We start from the raw sequence: 20064 nt of genomic DNA, 5'->3' as shown, positions 1-20064 counted from the left end.
ATATAACATATTAAAAAAAGTAGGCCTGGTCCGGAATATTGGCTCCAAATATGTACCTAGGGTGCAACAACTTCATTGCCTACCAAAATGTATGCTGAAACCGATATAATCATACATTTGGCTTATATATAGCGTTTAACAGAAAGGCATGGGGAAGATACCCCACCTCTTCCGAAATTCATAATATATACATAACAACGGCAAACATTGAGCTTTTGTCGCAAATTTTATGGAAATCCCTTCAGTAGTATTGGAGTTATGACATATTAAAAAAAACAGGCGTGGTCGGGCCTATAGGCCCTAAAGAAGTACCTAGATTGTAGATTAATCCGTAAATTTTTAATCCGATACATGCATAATTTTTATAAATAAATATAACGTTTTTTAAAAATATCACATAGGGGATGTACCCCACTCCCTCTGGAATTCAATTAAAAATATAACCTGTTTTCGGGGGGCGTAGTAAACTTTTCTTTCTAAAAAACCTAAGTTGAGTTATGACAGCATTTGATTTTTATTCATAAAGGTAATGCGTTTTTTTTCAAATATGCCCCTTCAAAATTCAAGAAAATATGCCCGTACATTCCCTGACATTTTCAGGAAAATCGGTTCAGTAGTTTTGTAGATGTAACATATTTTAAAAAGTGGGTGTGGTCAAGTCATTGGATCCTAAAAAAGTGGGTAAGCTCTTCCGAAATAGATACATTCGTAATTATTGTAAATATCACATTTTTAAAAAAGTAGGGTATAGGGGAAGTACCCCGCCCCTTCCGAAATTCAACTGAATTTGTAGCCTAATTTAAGCGGGGGCCATCCTTGTACATTCCCTGGCAATTTCAGGAAAATCGGTTCAATAGTTTTTGTAGAAATGATAAAAATTAAAAATTGAAAAAAGTGCATTTTCTTTGCATAAAAAAATATCGAAATCGGTCCAGCCGTTCTCAACTGATGCCGTGACCAACGAACGACATTTGATTTTTATTTTTAAAGATTTAAAAGTTTAGACAAATCGCGATTTCCTTGAAAATCCCTTCAGTAGTTTTGTAGATATAACCTAATTAGAAAGTGAGCGTGGTCGGATCTTAAGTCCCAAAATAAGTACGTAAGGTTGGAGACACAATCGCTATTGACTCGCATTCGTATTTGTTGCAAATATTGCATTTTTACAAAAATAGGGCATAGGGGAAGTACCCGCCCGATCCGAAAGTCAAAAAATATGTAGCCTTTTTTTATCGGGGACCAACCCTGTACATTCGCTGAAAGTTTCAGGAAAATCGATTCAGTAGTTTCGTAGATATAACACATTTAAAAAAGTGGGCGTTGTCCAGTCTTAATGTCCCAAATAAGCACGTAAGGTCGGAGACACAATCGGCATTGACTCGGAAATTAATTTTCAAAGCGATACATTTGTAATTGTTGCAAATATTGCATTTTTACAAAAATAGGGCATAGGGGAGGTACCCCGCCCGATCCGAAATTCAACCAAATGTGTAGCCTATTTCAACAGGGGGCCATCACTCTACGTTCCCTGAAAATTTCAGGAAAATCTGTTGAGTAGTTTCGTAGATATAACATATTTATAAAAGTGGGCGGAAAAGTGGGCGTGGCCAATTTTTCTTTGCATAAAAACCTAAACAGGACTATGACCAACATTTCCACAAAAAATTATCCAAATCGCTCCAGCCGTTTTCAACTGATTCAATTACCAACAAACGACAATTGAGTTTTATATATAAAGATTATATTTGAAAAAATACAATAATTTGTTAACATGCACAATAATTATACAATAATAAAGTTAATCAATTTTTAATATGAAAATACTGGGATAGTTTTGATATACATATAATACGGTAATATTATATAACCTTAAAACCTAAAACATAACCTAACAAAAATTTAATATACTGCTAAAAGCAATTTTTACAACGATAACAATTTTTCTGGACCAAACCAAAAATTTTTCTAAAAATACGTACTTTTTATTTTTCCAATGTTATATTAACTTCATGATGTGTGTTTGTGTAAAATTCTTAATAGGTTTCAGTTTCAGAATTGGGAAGGATTCAACTCGTGCAGGCTGTGTCCACGAAGACCCGGTTGTCAGTTACGTGGGTTTTGTTGGGCGGCATTAGTAGCGTATGACTCATTGTCCTAAACGCTTATGGCGGCGAATTACCAATTCCAACCCAACATTTTTTCCGCACCTTATCCAACGAAAGTATTAGTTTAGTAAAATGAAGTTTATAGAAAAATTTCATACAGACTTTCATTTATAATCGTGAGTTCGTTTTCTGTTTAGTCAGGCTTCTAACTCAATCTACAGGTGTAGGATTGTGGCCCCCAACGCTTGTGGGGTGATCACAAAAGTACCAACCAGAATCTATCCGTTGAGGGTCGTTTTGTTACGTGTTAAATTTTTTTTAAGAGAAAACATGGCATCGCTTGCAATTTGTTTATGGTTGTTGCTCGTCCATACGAATCGCGTGTAAGTTGAGTTGAAACTTTGTTGGGTATTGTGTCTAATCAAACGGTGAATGAATTTGATGTTTCTTGTATTCCTGATAGTGTTTATGATGGTTTTTCGTTTCGTGCTGTTGATTTGGCTGAAATTGTAAATGCGTTTTATAAGATTAAATCTAAAGCAGTTGGTTATGATGGTTTTCAGCTTAAATTTCTGAGACTTGTGTTCCCTTTAATTGGACGTCATTTGGTGTATATTGTTAATACGATGTTAACTGTGTCTACGTTCCCCTCAGGTTGGAAAATTTCTAAAGTAGTGCCTATACGGAAAAGTAATGATTCTCGGGATTATAGACCTATATCAATTATGCCGATAATCTCAAAGATGGTTGAGCATATATTGAAAGATCAAATGCTGAGTTACATCAATGAGCTATCACTGTTGCATGATAGCCAGTATGGATTTAGATGTAACCGTAGTACAACGTCCCTCCTTGTTGGATTGACTGACAATGTGAGGAAGACTGTTGGTGGGGGTGGTTGTTGTGTTCTGTTGTCTTTGGACCTTGAAAAGGCCTTTGACAAAATTAATCACTTCATTTTGATTAAGAAGTTGCATCGTTTTTTTTTAATTTTTCGTCTTCAGCGTGTAAGCTTATCTTTTCGTATTTGTTCCGGAGGTTGCAATATGTGAGTTGTAAAAATTGTGTTTCGAGTATGCTACCTGTGAGTAGTGGTGTGCCCCAAGGTTCTGTCCTTGGGCCTTTGTTGTTTATAATGTATATTAATGATTTGTTTGGTTGTATTAATAGTAGAAATTGTATGTCATTTGCCTTTGCTGATGATATACAGGTTTTGTTTAAAGGGGAATATGTTTTTATGGATGTTTTGCAGTCTTCTATTGATTTTAATATTAATATGTTAGTCACGTGGTTGTCCAACAATGGGCTCTCAATAAATACTAGTAAGACTAAGGCTATGTTTTTTGGCAACTTCCAAGAGAGTTCTATAAATGTTTCCATCTATAGGGAGTCTATAGATGTTGTAAGCTCGATGAAGTGTCTTGGTTTGTTGCTTGATAGTGGTTTGGAGTTTGATCTGCATGTTAATTGTTTAGTTTCCAAGGTAAACTTTATTTTAAGAAAGTTGTACTGTTTGGATATTGTCCTACCTAAGAAAATTAGGATACAGGTAGTACATGCATTGATAATGCCGCATTTTTTGTATTGTATTGAGGTTGTTGGTGGAAGTTGTGGCTACGTTTTGCGTAAGCTTAAGCTATTGTTTAATAGGGTCATGCGTTATATTTTCGTGCTTAAACGTCGTGATCATATTTCTTCGTATGTAGAAGAATTTCTTGGTAGTTCGTTTGATGCTTTTCTGAATATTAGGTGCATGTTGTTTTTCTTTAAGGTGATACAAATCAAAGCCCCTTCCTCTGTTTTAGAGTTATTTGTTTTTAGTAGATCGGAGAGGAATAAACAAATTCATATACCGCGTTTGACCCCTTTTTTGGAAAAATCCTTTTTGGTACGGGTTGCCCGTGTGTTCAATGGTTTACCGCAAGATCTTAAGACATTCAGTGGCTCCTTAATCTGTTATAAAAGAAAGTTATTTGAATATTTCAATCGGAGTGATTTTGAAGATTAATAATTTTTCGACCAGTACAAATTTTTGTTATGATTGTTTATGTTCCTTATTTTTAATATTGCTTAGCTGATTTACTAAACAGATCTTCATATTTTCTTTAATTACATCCTGTTAATGAATTTTAAGACTATTAAATTTAATGTATTGTTAGTTTTAAGCTTTTGGAGTAGTGTATGTTTTGTAGCTTTTGGAACCGCTCTTGGCCCTATGGGCTAGGTTCCCATTTATGAAAATAAATTGAATTGAATTGAACCTGTGTCACAGCTTCTCAAGAAGTGGTGTCTTAAGACAAGCCGTTTGTATTCGGCGATAAAAAGTAGGTCCAGATCATTTAGCTAATGTGAATCGGGATGCACTCATTGATATGCGAAAAAGTCTCCCTTATTTCTTCGGGATGTTTGTTGATGTGTGCATTTATTTTTATGCGTAGAAATCTTCCGTGTCCCTTCGAGATGTTTGTTTTTATCGTAGAAACACAAATATGTTCATTCTTATATCTTTTTCAGTTATCTGGTTACGATTTCTTTTGTGTCCAGGTTCAAAAATTCTGTAACCTGGGGCCTAATTACGTGATTCGACATCGAGTTGTTTCGACCCGAGTACTCAAAGTTGGGATGACAACATTCGTTATCGAGTAAAATTATCGAGAAATTGAGCATAAATTTGCGAGTAATTTCTCGTAGCCAAATGGCCTATCGTAAACAAACAAAATGAAAGATTTCTTATTGTATTTGTGTTTAAAATGTAAAAAATTGTTGTTTATAGAGGAAAAATGATATTAGTAAATAATTGTGAGCATTTTTTACACAAAATAAGAGAAATTGGGAAAAGTCCTTTTCAGTCGTTTTAAGAAATTGTGATAAAATTATAATTAAAATAAATACATATGCATGCTATCATTAACCAAAAATTAGTGTTTGCAGTCGTTAAAATATAAGTTGAAAAAAAACATTTCTGCAAAACAAAAAATTATTTAATATTAATAGGCTTTATTTTATAGGTGAACAACTTTTAATAAAGTGCATTTTAAATAGTTCATCCCCCGTTGTTTACCAAAGGAAATACTCTCTCAGAGAGGCTAACGCAAAACACCCACCAAATTCTCTCATTTATTTTTAGAGAGAATTATTAAGGTAGATGTATTAGCAATCTGTAACAAGAATGACAAAACAATTTTGCAAACATTAATAATTTTCATATTTTCTTAGCACTACTTCATTCCGAAATTATTATTCAATGTATTGTTCAAAAAATTCCACAAATATTTACATTTTTTCATTCATAATTTTGTTTTTTAGTTTTTGATTTGAAATAAACACATTTTTTGACGTCTACCTTCATAACTTTCCCCAAAGAACACATAGTTCGATTACCGGTTACTCTCGAAACATTCGATCAGTGATTTCGATCGAGTCTTATCATGCCGTTTTTTTCTCGTGTCGAAAACTTATTCACGTGTAAATTCTCGATCGAATCGAATCACATAATTAGGCCCCTGGACCGGCTGCGTCCATAAAGAATCAGGGGCTTAAATGTCGTTTAGGGGCACCTCTCGGATTGGGAGTAGGTAGCCCTTGGCATCCTGAATACAACGATATATAATTTTCCGGGGGGAAGTCCATACTTCCCGAGATATGGGTCTTGACATTTTACAATTCTAACGTGGGCAATATGGGCATCATTTTAAAGCTTATGGAAAGTACTTTTATGCACGCGACCTATTTTTACACCTGTTTATAGGAGAATGTATTAAATTCCTGTTCAAAGCCGGCTACTTAGGAAACTTTAAATTTACAAGAAAGTTTTGTTTGCGTAGCCTCCCGTAGGATAATGACAAATATCCATAGGATAAAGTCTTAAATCCCCGGCCGAAAGCCGGCTACTTAAGAACACTTTCAATTTAAAAGAGGGTTTTGATCGCGTATCCCACTTTTGTCCCTGTCTGAAATGTCAAGACCCATATCTGGGGAAGTATGGACTTCCCCCGGGAAACTATATATCATTGTGTTCAGCGTCCCAAGGGCTAATAATGGTAAAAATTTCAGCCTGATCCAAGAGGTGCCCATAAACGACCTGTTACAAGTACGAAATCTCCGAAATGTCAAGACCCATATCTCGGGAAGTATGGACTTCCCCCGGAAAATTAAATATCGTTGTGTTCAGGGTCCCAAGGGCTACCTATGGTTAAAATTTCGGACTGATCCGTGAGGTGCCCCTAAACGACACTTGTTCCGAATCAGGTATCGTGCTATTAGTTCGGGCCCAATACGATTAAGGCGGCTGCATCATCCAGATCTTATTTGGACTAAACCACTCATTTTTGCAGCTGGCATTCTACTGCTGTGATGTATAGGGGATGTTCTACGAGTACGGCATTCACATTGCACCTTTGCTCATTGATCTTGAGCGAGAAGCCCGTACCATTGGACCTCTCTCTAGATCAAGAAGATCTCTCCTGGCGTGTCTGGGTGGGAGAAGCTGTCTACTAGATTGTGGCAGGGATTTTCACGGTGGTAACACCCAAGCAGGTACTGCATCGACATTCTGTTGAGCTGTTGCACCGGTAAAAGCTTCGTCTCCTCATGAAGATGGTACACTGGTGACATAAGGAGGAACTCTGGGCGGCATTCTGACAAGTTTAAATATTCTTCCACGGCGTAGCGGTAACATTTGCATCAACAAGGTTTCTTTGTCAATACCTCAAGTGCTGCCGGCCGATGACTTGAGAAACTTGCTATGGCTTGGCGAATGACTCAAACAAGCAGTTACATGCAGTGAGCCTCATTTCAGCACTCCTGATGCTGGATCGCGTGGCAGTGGATTTAGCGGCGGATATTTGCATATTCCTCGGATGGAAGAACTGCACTGAGTCAGCTTTGTAGGTATTTAGGACTCGACGTCAAGATCGTACAATCATCTTCATACTTTACGATCTCTATACTGTCAGGACGGTGTGGCATTTGAGAGAGGCAGAGGTTAAACAGTTCCGGCGATATCACCCCGCCTTGGGGAACTTCCCGTTTCACTCTACAGGTATTGGAATTCTGATTTCTGAATTCAAAAAAGGACTGGTGTCCACACATATATAGTTGATACGATGGAGGGAAGACTACTTTCTTTATGTGCTCGAACAGCTTGCTAAGGTTGACGGTATGGAAGACCTTCGACGGGTCAAGGGAAACTATAACTGTTTGGTCGCATGGCCTGTTTTGGTTCAATTCTCGACGGATATGTGTGAATATGGCGTGTAATGCTGTTGTGGAGCTGTACTCTTTTCGGAATCCATTCTGATGTTAGGCAACTGCTTCTAATCATGGAGGGAGATAGGCCTGCACGATTCGCCTCTGCTGGCCTCCTTGCCTGGCTTCAGTGGCAGGATTACCCTACCAACTTTCCAGGCTTCTAGTACAATATGAGTGGCTAACGACAAATTGAGGACACTTGTCGAATACTCAAATCCGACTTCATCAAGTTGCTTAAGCATTATCATAGATATTCCGTCTGCGTCCAACGCTTTCGATGATTTCTGGTTTCGGATGACATTTGCAATATCGCTCATCGTAAATTGTAGTGGTTCCTCCCCTGCTGAGGGAGCTATTATACGACGTTGCGCAGTCGTCCTTCTCGCCCTAACACTCTCGGGGTTCTCTATCGAACGATTTAGACCTACTAAGGGTGATTTGTTCGACGACAGGTTCTGAATTTTTCCGATCACAGAACAGACCAAAAAACTAAGATTAGACTTTTTGGGCAGACTCTGTTTTGTTCATATACTGGGTATATTATTATACAGGAAAACATTTCAAGATAGGCAGTAGTGGATCTCAATGTATTAATTTGCAATGACAACATTCTTTCGGATCAACCCTGCAAATAGAAACCGTTCTGATTTAGTTTAAATGGGATAAAAAAAACTGTTCTGGGAAATACCTTTCCAAGATACGCAGGGGTGAGTGACAATGTTAAATAGGAGTAATTGTCACCACAAAAAGTTCGAAATGTTTAACCACAATAATTTTCCATTTATTGTTCCGCAAGGGGTTGAAATCCGGACCTAGTACAATTTGGACCATTGTTCATTCTGGAAACGTACGCCAATTTATATTCCTCCGATCGTCATCTGTTCTCATTTACAACACTTATAATGATTGTGTAGTATATTAACAAAACCATTCATTAAACATTCCACTACATGCAGCCGTTTACAAGGTTGTGTGCTTAAGTTAACCTTGATGTCTTTAAATGCATTCATCAGTAGTTCTTTTTGATTAATTTTCTTAGAAAAATATTCAGATTTTTCTTCTCTTTTTCATTCACCGCAACAAAGTTCATGGATATCTGGCTCTTTCGAAATGTTTGTATTTCATAAAGTTAAACTGTTGTCTTTGATAATGGATTAAATACTGATGATTGAGAGCCGAATAATAATTTGTTGGCAACCAATAATTTTCATTAAATTCACTTGGCACTGAGATTTGCAAAAAATCCGAAAGTTGTGCTGTACACGAATTTTGAAGAGCCACTAATAATAATAGGTAGGCCCAAAAGTAAGACATTTTTGCTACTAATAATTGTTACCTTTTTTGCGTTCTTAAGATTCACAGAGCTTTTCGTTACTTTGTAATTGGGTGTGTATAACAAAGCACAGTGGATTCAATTAAAAAACATTGTTAACATTGTAAATAAAATTTCAAATTAATTTATTACTTTTTAAAAAAACTTCTCATTGTGTTCCATTTGAAATTAAGAAAAGGCGAATAATTTAAAAGTTATTTGATATTTAAAAAAGTCTGTCTGGCAACAACTGGAATAATACCAATGCTCACGACGTCTAGTCAATGGCTTCAACTATCTTCGGATCCTCCATAAATAAAACAAACACATCCACTTTTGACATAAAATCAATTAATTATATTGCCGAATATACATACATACATACATATGTATCTTGATTTGGAGGTAAGTAAAGCAAAAGGTCAACGCTTGAAAATTTTTTCAAAGATTGCTTTATGTGCTAAATTTTCTTTAATCGTTCGTCCAATGCAAGTTTTAACATTTTAATGAAACCACTTCACTGTGCAAAGTATTTTTTCATATTTGCTGAATGCCCATTTATTTGCACCATAGAAGAATGCTTATATTTCAGAAATGTGATTCTTTAAACGATTTTGAAATGTAGATTTGTATTACATTGTTGTGAAACAAACAAAAAGTTTGTGAAAAGAAGGAGAGAAGTGAATGAAAACAAATGGCTGATATAATGAATATTAAGGTGTATATTCGTATTTATTCGTCATATTAAAATGAATGGAAACTATCGGTTGCTTTTATGGGATAACAGTTTAAAAATCAAATCAGTTAAGTAAAGTCAATAATTTAAATTTAATTAATTTAACACATCACATCTTTTCCAAAGTTTGGAAAATGGTCGGTATGGCAATATCGCTTTTGTCGCCCGCTATCCAGTTGCCGATCAACAGCATGGGTTCCGTAAGCAATATAGCACGACAACAGCGCTGCCAATCCCTCGGCAGCAGGTTATTCCGTACCGGATTGGACCGGAACCATAAATCCAGCACGCCATCTCCACACATATTTTTCTAAGACTCAAACAAAGCCGTTGATAATGTCAAGCACTCCGTGCTGTTTGCAGACATCGAACAGACAATCCTCGGGCCAAATTTGAAACGTTGGATAATCAATTATATATGTGGACGCCTGTCGTAATTCAGGAACAAGAACTCCAAGCCCCATAGTGTGAAGCAGGGAGTTCCAAGGTGGGGTTATATCTCCAGAACTATTTAACCTCTATCTATCCTGTATACCACCCCCTCCAGTCGGCATTGAGATCGTAACGTATGCGGATGAATGTACGATATTGGCGTCAGGTACCTTCCCTGATTTCATTTGTGAAAGGCTGAACTCCTATTTGACTGATCTTACCACCAAAGTAGAACAAGCAATTATAACACTAAAGGACAAGAAATCGACAGGACCTGATCAAATCCCGTCCGAAATGCTGAAACTAGTAGATGAACGCAATATACCAATAAAACTTTTTAATTATGTATATGACACTGATCAATACCCACATGACTGGTTACTATCGACCTTTGTAGCAATACCAAAGAAGTCTAATGCAAGGAAATGCAGTGAGTACAGACTCATTAGCCTTATGTGCCACATTCTAAAAATATTTCTGAGAATAATACACACAAGAATATATTCTGCATGTGAAAAAGCTATGGGAAACTCACAGTTTGGGTTCAAAGAAGGCATGGGGACGAGAGAAGCTTTGCTGTCCATGCTGATACTGGTGCAGAAATGCAGAGATGTCCAAAAAGATGCTTTCCTCTACTTCATAGATTACGAAAAGGCTTTTGACACCGTTCAGCACGACAAGCTAATCAAAATATTGAAGGACATTGGAGTTGGGGAAAAAGAAATAAGATGCATAAAAAACTTGTATTGGAATCAAAAAGCTCGGATGGAGATAAACAGTGAACCAACAGACGAAATTGAAATATCAAGAGGAGTGAGACAGGGATGCATATTGTCCCCTTTGCTGTTCAACATTTATTCCCAGAAAATATTTAAGGAAGCCATTGAAAGTGAACGAATAGGAGTAAAAGTACATGGTATAGTAATCAACAACATACGCTATGCAGATGACACTGCAATAATAGCTGACAGCATATCTGGTCTACAAAAGCTCATAGACAAAGTTACTTGTGTGAGCGAAATGTATGGCCTAAAAATAAACATTAAAAAAACCAAATACATGATTGTGAGTAGGAAGAACGATCAATATAACACCACACTAAAAATTAAAAATAATAATATTGAACGAGTCACAAATTTTACATATCTTGGGGTATTATTAAACGAAAAATGGGATTCGTCAAACGAAATTAAACGACGTATAGTGATGGCCAGAGATGCCTTTTTCAAATATAAACAAGTGAGAAAAGGCTATAGTCGGTACGGGGCCGACTATGTGATACCCTACACCACTAACTCTGTGAATAATCTTTTCACTCGAAAACATTTCTTTTATGGAGATACGAAAGTTTTCACCTATCTGGCTTTTATACCAAATGACTTAAGGCGAACTGAATCAAAATAATTAATATTTAACTTTATATTTGACATCACCAACATCAATAGGCTTCTATCTCTGTGATCGTGATGATCCGATCAAAATTCCGACCTGTAGTGTGATTGCAGAAAAAGTGGAAAAAAGGGATGCATTAACGACTATTGCGATATCTCTATTACTTGACTATTCGTTGTTTGATCACCCACGAGAACCTACTTTACATCGTTAGAAAGATTATATTTTCTGCTTTCATTGTCAGGTTTTGCTTTTGGTATACCCCTTATAGAAGCTGAGATATTAGCTTTGGAAAAAAACGTTGTCTTTTTATCCAAATAAGTTTCTTGCCCATTCCGACCCCTAAATATTATTCCACCCTCACCAAAATCAATAGGCTTCTTCCTCTTTGAGATCCCCATTAACTCTCAAAATTTCGTGACGATCCGATCAAAGTTGCGGCCTGTAGCGTGATTTCCAAAAAAATGGAAAAATGGGATGAATTACCGACTATTGTGATATCTCCGCTATTTGGTCACCTACGCCGACCTAGTTTAAATCATAGTCAGGCTTTGCTTTTGGAAAGTCCCCAGCCAAAGCTGTGATATTCGTCATTATAACTAAAATCACAAACACGACAATTTGGTGTTTATTTGCGACTATTGTGATATCTTCGTTGTTTGATCACCTACAAGAACCTACTTTACATCATTAGAAAGGTAATAGCGGTATTCACTCATGTTTGTAAAGTGGCATTGTAGATCTTGTACATCTTGTTAATGTTGTAGATCTACAAGTGTTTACAATAGGTGTGTACGATAACTTTCCCAGCAATAATTACTCAGTCAGTTCCAGCAACCTCTCTCAGTGAATTTTACTCTCTCAAGCAAGAAAAATTGCAGAAAGTTATCGAACAGCATTTTGCAAAAACTTGCAAGAAAGTCAGCTGTTTCCGAAAATGTATGAAATTTGTTTTTGTTTCTTTTGATATTTTAAACCAAACGGAACAAAAACATAAATTTTAAAATTGCACTTTACTTATTTAATGCTTTAATCCTATCCACAACGCTTTAGAATCTAAAAAAATGTGCAATCGTGAAATTTTCTTGGTCGAAAATGTTAACATTTCGATTTGTTTACATTGAACATGTGATTAAAAGTCAGCTGATCAGACTTGCAAATTTTTGCGGGACAAATTTTCCCAGCAAAAATTTGCAAGTTCTCAGTCACAAAACTCTCCAAAAATCTCTCCAAACTCGCTCTCTTTTGCTGGATAATTTTGTTATCGAACAGCATTCAGCAAAAATTTGTACGAATTTGTACAAATTATTGGGTTATCGTACACACCTAATACCACAACAACAAAATACATGAAAGAGTAATTTACCACAGGGTTGTTAATTTACTCGACCTAAAAGTATTGTAAACATTTCATTGTACTTTTACAAGGGTGTAGAACAGCTGATTGTTGTGTCGTCACTTTGTTGTGAGTTTTATTTATGTCGGAGTTTTGTTTTTTTGGTAGAAAAATGGGAAAAATAAAAAGAATAAAAGAATGGAGTACAAGAAAAAAACAATTTTTATGAAAAAAGTGTAATAAAACTGAAACTAAAAGATAGACTTACGACGACGTTAAGATGCTTTGATTTGTTTACGATATTCACAAAAAAGACATTCACACTTCGTTGTAAAAAACCCTGGTACATATAGTACATTAACAAGAGTTGTAAATCTACCACAATGAGTGAATACCGCTAATATTTTCTACTTTCATTGTCAGGTTTTGCTTTTGGTATACCGCATATAGAAGCTGAGATATTCGCTTTGGAAAAAAACGTTGTCTTTTTATCCACATAAGTTTTTTTGCCCATTCCGACCCCTAAATATTATCCGACCATCACCAAAATCAATAGGCTTCTTCCCCACCGGGACCCCCATCAACATCCAAAATTTCGTGACGATCCGATCAAAATTGCGGCCTGTAGCGTGATTACAAGGTTTAGATGGACAGACGGACGGACTGACGGACGGACACACATAGCCAGATCGACTCAGCTCGTCGAGACATTCATTTTGATATATATATAAGTATGGGTCTACGACCATTATTTCGATGCGTTACAAACTTTTTGGCCAAAACCAACTTATAATACCCTCCCCACATAGTGGTGTAGGGTATAAAAAGTACATATTAACAAACCACGACATAAGCCTCTCAACAAAAGTCAGATTTGTGAAATGCTATATCTGGCCTGTACTACTCTACGCAGTTGAGACGAGGATCATCAAAATTACCGATGAGAAAAAGGTTGAATCCTTCGAAATATGGGTCTACCGAAGGATTTTAAAAATACCCTGGACCGACCGTATATCAAATCAGGAGGTTCTAAGAAGAATGGGATTAGAAAGACAACTGCTGCAACATTCCAAATCTCGAAAAATTGCATACCTGGGACATCTCATGAGAAATGACAAATATAAGTTTCCGCAAACCATTATAAAAAGTAAAATAGAAGGAAAAAGAGGAAGAGGTAGAAGAGAACTGAACTGGATGAAAAATATCCAAGACTGGACAGGCTGCCGAGATGAAGGAAATGTGATTTCGGCTGCAAGAAATAAAGAGCTGTTTATGCCTGAATAATCATTATAATATAAATATGAAATTATATTAACACATTTATAATTCTATTGTATGATCGCTTATATCCGGATAACGGATTTGCAAATAAAGAAGAAAAGAGACCACCAATCTTCGCCCCTCTGTTAACAACATGGATGGTGGAGGTGAGCAGTGAGTTGAACCGTCAGGGTCGATGCTATCAGAATTCCTACCACCAACTATCCCAAGATTGTAGGGGTCACATTCGACAGCATGTTCATGTCGTCCGCGCATGTCACAACTATCCTCGTCAAGCTGAGATGTAGGAAGAAGGTCCTCAAGTCCCTAGCTGGCTGTCTGTGGTAAACTGTGCGGCGCCAGGGTGGTCCGGGAATATAAGTTGAACGCCACGGGAAAATATTCAAACCTGTCAGAATCCCAACCTGAGAATTGCAACAGGTTGCCTGCTCATGTCCTCAGTGGACCATCTACATGAGAAGACAAAGGTTCTTCCAGTACAGCGTTGCAGTACTTGCTTAGCTATGCTAATCAACATTTAATTGATAGAATTAAATTCGCCTTGTTTACAACTTTTGACATTTTATGTTACCCCAAAAGTTGCTTTTTTGGAGCAGTTCGAATCCGAATAATCTACATTCTCAATGTGCCTTTCTCTGGCGGCAACATCCTTGACATCTCTTAACGCCTCACCTACATCATGCATAAAGTGGCATTAAAGAATAAAATCGTAAAAGGAAGAAGTCGATGGTCAGACTAGCACGATTTCAACATGGCGACGTCAAGTTTATAGGCGAGGGGTATGAAGTAGTGAAACCCATGTACATGGTTTTCTGTGTTTGTTGTGTTGCCTCTTCTTGTTGTTCGTTGCAAGATTTTTTCTTCCATTTTCTTTCATTGTGATTTTCTCAAGCCAACGTTAACAACGAAACAAGCATAAAAAGATTTAACAAAAACATTTTATTAATGAAATAGACAAAATTTAGCTATTACTATTAATTTAATTATTAATGTGTTAACTCTTGTGCTTCACTCTACAGAATGGCGTTCTTTTTATTTCATCATATTTTTGTGTATATCAAATACAAATACATAGATCTTAAGACTACTCAGTAATTGATATCCGTTTACATAGTTGTATTTCCTTTGTCAATGATGCCAATTCTACTACAGCTCGGCTAACCTGACGGTACTGACCGACCCGGTCACCAGATACTTAATTTAATTACATGCTACTATATACAAAATAATACAATACTAGGGAAGAGAAGCCCTAGGCAACTCAACCAGAGTCTTCCGATTTCCAGAGCCTCATATTGCAGGCCTCAATAACACCATCATAAGGAATCTGTGTAATTTGGCAGTTCTCAATGTCTCTCACTACGTAGCGATCGTTCGGTAGCACCTTATGTATCACGTAGGGCCCTTTAAACTTAGGCAATAATTTTTTATTTACACCCACGGTGGTATCCACATTTCGGATAACTACAAAATCCCCTACACTGTATGAGTTAACTGCACCTCCTTTCTCCTGTGCCCTTTTCGCACTATACTCCTGCGACCTCGCAATGCAAACGGCAGCCTTATCTCTTATTTCCTGAATACCCCTCCCCGGGCCCAAAAAGTTTTCCTCCAGGTATTCAGATAACTTGTCGATAATTTCTCCCCTTTGAGGAACGCCAAACAATAATTTACTTGGCGTGTCTCCTATTGACCGATTGACTGTGTTATTAAAAGCAAACTCTATCTTGCTCAATTGCTTTGCCCAATCTGAATGCGCCACCGGCTCACTGAATTTAGCTAACATTCCCACCAAGGTTCTATTTACTCTTTCGACCTGACCGTTCGCTTGGGGGGAATGTACTGCTACCTTCACATGATCAATATTCCTCTCCGCTAAAAATTCTGAAAATTCCCCCGATGTGAAGCAACTTCCGCGGTCCGTTATACATCTCACCGGTCGACTATAATAGTCAAAATATTTTAACAATGCTGCCTTGACTTCCTTAGTACTCGTGGACAATACTGGATATAATCTAACAAACTTTGTGAACGCATCAATAATTACCAGGATATGCTTCCTTTTAGACTGAAGTGACGGTAAAGGTCCTAAATGATCTAAATGAATTGTGTGAAAAGGCCTAGGCTCTTTCGGAATATTATGCAACTGTCTTGCATTAGGTCTATGTGGGGCTGAGTACATTATGCATTTCAGGCAATTTCTCCTATGCTTTTCTATTTTTTCTTTCATGTGAGGAAACCAATAATGGTCTTTCATCTTAAGGTAACATTTGTCTACACCCAAATGCCCTATTTTTTCGTGGGTAGTTCTGATTACCTCTGTTTCCATCTCTACGGGGACATAAAACCTTAACCCATCCTTTGTTTCTTTGTACACTACACCATTTACCATATCATACCCTCGCACATTCCCTTCTTCCAAACCCGACTTTAACTCACTTATTAGTTTATCCCTAGCCTGCGCCGCACATAACTGAAACTCAATGTCCTCCGTTTCAATAGTCGCCACCACATCTCCACCCTCCTTATCTACCCGTGAGAGGGCATCTACATGACTCATCTTAGTCCCTGGCCTGTGCACTATAGTGTAATTAAAGTTTTCTAGTTCCAGTGCCCACCTCGCAATTCTACTATTTAAGTTCCTCTTGGATAAGGTTAGCGCAAGTGAGTTACAATCTGTCACAATTTTGAAATTAATCCCCTCCAAGTAAACTCTGAACCTTCTAAGCGAATATATAATTGCTAAGGTCTCTAATTCGAAACTGTGATAGCGTGACTCTGCATCCGTTGTTCTTTTTGAAAAATAAGCTACCGGATGAAATAACCCATCATCTTGTTTTTGCACCAGGATGGAACCAAACCCTATTGCACTAGCGTCGCAATGCAATTCTGTCTCCCTCCGAGGGTTATATATCGCTAATACAGGGCCAGATGTTAAATATTTCTTAAGGGTCTCAAAAGCCTGTCTACATTCGTCCGAAAACTCATACCTAGTATTATCCTTTGTTGCGTCATGCAATGGTTTCGCTATTATTGAAAATCCTTTTACAAATCTTCTAAAATATGAACAGAGACCCACAAACGCCTGCATCCCCTTTACGTTTTTCGGCTCTGGGTATTCCTTGATGGCTTTCAAATGTCCCTCGGAAGGTTCAATTCCCTTTCTAGATACCTTATATCCGAGATACTCTATTTCCGAGTATGCAAATTTACATTTCTCCAGCTTAAGTTTTAGACCATGCTCAGCTAGCCGCTCTAAAATTTTTCCCAAAAGTTCTTTGTGCTCATCCAAAGTTCTCGACGCAACCACTATATCGTCCATATAAATCACTATCTCATTTCTGTCTAAAAAGTCTCTAAAAATGCCAGCAATAAAACGCTGAAATATAGCCGGTCCATTTTTAAGTCCAAAAGGCAATCTTAAAAATTCGTATTGTCCACTCGGAATTACGAAAGATGTATACTTCACAGCGTCTTCTTCTAATCTGATTTGGTAAAATCCCGATTTCAAGTCCATGATTGTAAACCACGACTTTCCCTCAAGGTGTTCCAAGCAGTCTTCTATTAACGGAATTGGGTAGTTGTCCCTAACTATCATTTTATTTAGTGACCTATAGTCAATACACATCCTTGTTTCTCCACTCTTCTTTTTTGTTAACACTATCGGAGAGGCATAAGGTGATTTGCTGTGGCGTATTATTCCCTTTTCTAATAAGTCCGAAATAATTTTCTTCACCTCCTCTTTTTCTGCGAAAGATAGCCTTCGAGGTGAACAATAGGTTGTGTTTCCCGAATTCAATATAATATTTGCCCTAAACTCAGACGGTTCTGGACTTTCTTTAAAAATCTCAAAATATTTTTCCGTGATTACTTTTTTTACCATGCCCCTTTCCTTTTCTTTGAGATTCGGGTTAACATCCAATTTCTCCAATTTTCCTTTTCCTACATCGATGTTGCTCACCATTTGAAAATGATCATCCCCCTTTTCCTCCCTATCCCCAGTGTCCTGCAGGCCAAAATCATACACAGATTCATAATTTTCATTATTTATTATGAGCGATCCAGAATTCAATTCACTTTTTGGTTTCGACTTCTCACACAACTTAAAAAAATCATTTCCGGAATTTTGTTTCATTTCATTGGGTTCCGGACACTCATCTTTGAGATATAAAAATATTGAGAACATAAACAAAAAATCCCTACCGAGTACTAAGTCACAAGGGGCATTATTCATTAAAACATATAATCTAAGGGTATTTCTTTTTCCTGCATATTCAATTGTCGCCGGTATTGTGCCGCACGTTCTAAGCTGCTTCCCATCGAGTCCTCTAAACTGTGACACGCTTTCCTTCTCGACTTCTAAACCTGGACACAACAACCGTACCACCGACATACTCACGAAACTACAAGGGCTACCGGTATCAAAAAGAGAATAAACGTTTCGGAAATTAGACTCTGATATGTTACTGCCTAGAGCTACTCTTACCTTTACGTTACAAAATGGGTTATGGTTGGGCACAGTGGCTACAGCTCTCACTGGGCAGTGGGCTTTCAAATGCCCCATCTTTCCGCACTTAAAACATGATCCAGCTTGTCTCTTTTCTTTTTGGCAATTGGTTGCATAGTGACCAAATTCGGAACAGTTAAAACAGCGTACATCTTGTAAGGCAACCATCGCTCCACCACTCTGCATCACTCGATTATCCATCAACTTCTCATATCTTGGTATGAGATTCTTAAATTCGGCTATTGACGTCACGTTGTAAAAAATAGATGCAGCCGGAGATTTGTCACGTAAGCCCTCCACGATATATTCAATTTTTTCGGCTTCACTGATAGGAGCGTCTTCCGCAATCTGCTGCATAATAAGCACGTATCTATGCAAACTCTCACCACCTTTACGCCATACTCTGCTTTCCAACTTTTTCAAAATTTCTTTGGCTCCAAGATCTCTCTTAAACTCCGCACACAGTTCTTCTTTAAATCCAGGCCAATCACGAGACACCGATGTTCGCATGAACAAGATGGCGCTTCCCGCCATCATACGGCGTGCGAACAAAAATTTTTCTGCTGACGTGCAGCCGACCACTTCGGTAACTTTCTCGAATTCCTGTACCCACTTCAGTATATTTTCTTCATTGTCTCCGCTGAACTTGGGTAGCGCGCCTTCTATGTCGGCAAATGTAGCTGTTGTTTTGCGCTTTGAGTCTTTCTGCTCTTCCAACTCTTCTACTTCCTTCTGTAGTCGGAGTATTTTCATTTTGTTTTCTAGATGTCTTACCAATATGTCAGTTTCCGTTTCTGTTGCTACCTCTGCTGATGCTGAAGCAGCTGCTGTACTTGTATTATTGGCTGCGTTGTCACCAATTACATTCTTTAACATTTCTCGCAATTGCATTATAGTTGCGGTATCTGGAAATGATATTCCCAGGTTCTTCAATTCCGTCATTATTTCTTCACGCGTCGTCATGTTGGTATTGCTCTTTTAAACACCACTTTGATTATTTTCTTCTTTTTCTTTTTATTAGATTCGCAGTTTTATTCTTTTTTTATTTCTGAAGTTTCTGAAGTTTTTTCTGAAGTTTTCTGAAGTTTTTCTGAAGTTTTCTGAAGTTTTAATTTTTAACCCCGTTCTATTCAATTAATTTCTTAACTTCTTAAGCTATTTTTGTTTTACTGGAGCCTTTTTCTTTCTTTGTTAATTTCACAATGTTCGTTTGGCTTAGGTTGTACCACACCTGACGATGTTAACTCTTGTGCTTCACTCTACAGAATGGCGTTCTTTTTATTTCATCATATTTTTGTGTATATCAAATACAAATACATAGATCTTAAGACTACTCAGTAATTGATATCCGTTTACATAGTTGTATTTCCTTTGTCAATGATGCCAATTCTACTACAAATGTTAATTATTTTGTGTTGTTGTTTAGTTTATTTATATATGTTTGCTTTGTTTTTTGGTATGAGAAACACAACAAATGCGAATAGTAAAATAAAGGGACACGAAAAAATCTTAAATTTCACGTTAACGTGTGTGGACACTAACGAAACTTGAAAAGAAACTTTAACGAAATTGGTTTCAAGAAACCTTGCTAGTCTGACCATCGACGAAGGAAATACTATCTTAAAATATCTCGCTTGGTTGAAACATAATCAATCAATCACATATACATATGTAAATCCTTATTGTCGATCTTCATACCAAACCTCCGACACA

General features: G+C 37.2%; 1 protein-coding gene and 2 long non-coding RNA genes across 4 annotated transcripts; 1 reads left to right on the top strand and 2 right to left on the bottom strand.

Moving 5' to 3' along the window:
* Nucleotides 1-1719: 1719 nt before the first annotated feature.
* LOC141402438 (uncharacterized) lies at nucleotides 1720-8711 on the bottom strand. 2 transcript variants are annotated; one of them, XR_012412631.1, is made up of 3 exons: nucleotides 8044-8711; nucleotides 2268-7980; nucleotides 1720-2207 (listed from the first exon to the last, which is right to left on the bottom strand). It is a non-coding gene; the product is annotated as an uncharacterized lncRNA (long non-coding RNA). The 2 variants fall into 2 exon arrangements; XR_012412630.1 differs by having other exon boundaries at nucleotides 1720-7980.
* Nucleotides 8712-9054: 343 nt separating this feature from the next.
* Nucleotides 9055-16412, top strand: LOC141402439 (uncharacterized). Its single transcript, XR_012412632.1, has 2 exons — nucleotides 9055-12906; nucleotides 12987-16412. It is a non-coding gene; the product is annotated as an uncharacterized lncRNA (long non-coding RNA).
* On the bottom strand, nucleotides 14765-19636 carry LOC141402435 (uncharacterized). Its single transcript, XM_073983718.1, has 2 exons — nucleotides 18331-19636; nucleotides 14765-18256 (listed from the first exon to the last, which is right to left on the bottom strand). The coding sequence occupies exons 1-2, from the start codon at nucleotides 19312-19314 to the stop codon at nucleotides 18248-18250; spliced, it is 993 nt and encodes a 330-aa protein (XP_073839819.1). The 5' UTR covers nucleotides 19315-19636; the 3' UTR covers nucleotides 14765-18247.
* Between the last annotated feature and the right edge of the window lie 428 nt (nucleotides 19637-20064).

Source organism: Musca autumnalis, unplaced genomic scaffold (assembly GCF_047663935.1).
Source record: "Musca autumnalis isolate F117 unplaced genomic scaffold, ASM4766393v1 scaffold_4, whole genome shotgun sequence".
In the NCBI taxonomy this organism is placed as follows: domain Eukaryota; kingdom Metazoa; phylum Arthropoda; class Insecta; order Diptera; family Muscidae; genus Musca; species Musca autumnalis.
This window is presented reverse-complemented; position numbering and strand designations above follow the sequence as displayed.

Bases quoted from the DNA above. Each gene is read 5' to 3' on its own strand.
- LOC141402435 (XM_073983718.1), bottom strand. From the start codon at position 19,314: ATGACGACGCGTGAAGAAATAATGACGGAATTGAAGAACCTGGGAATA.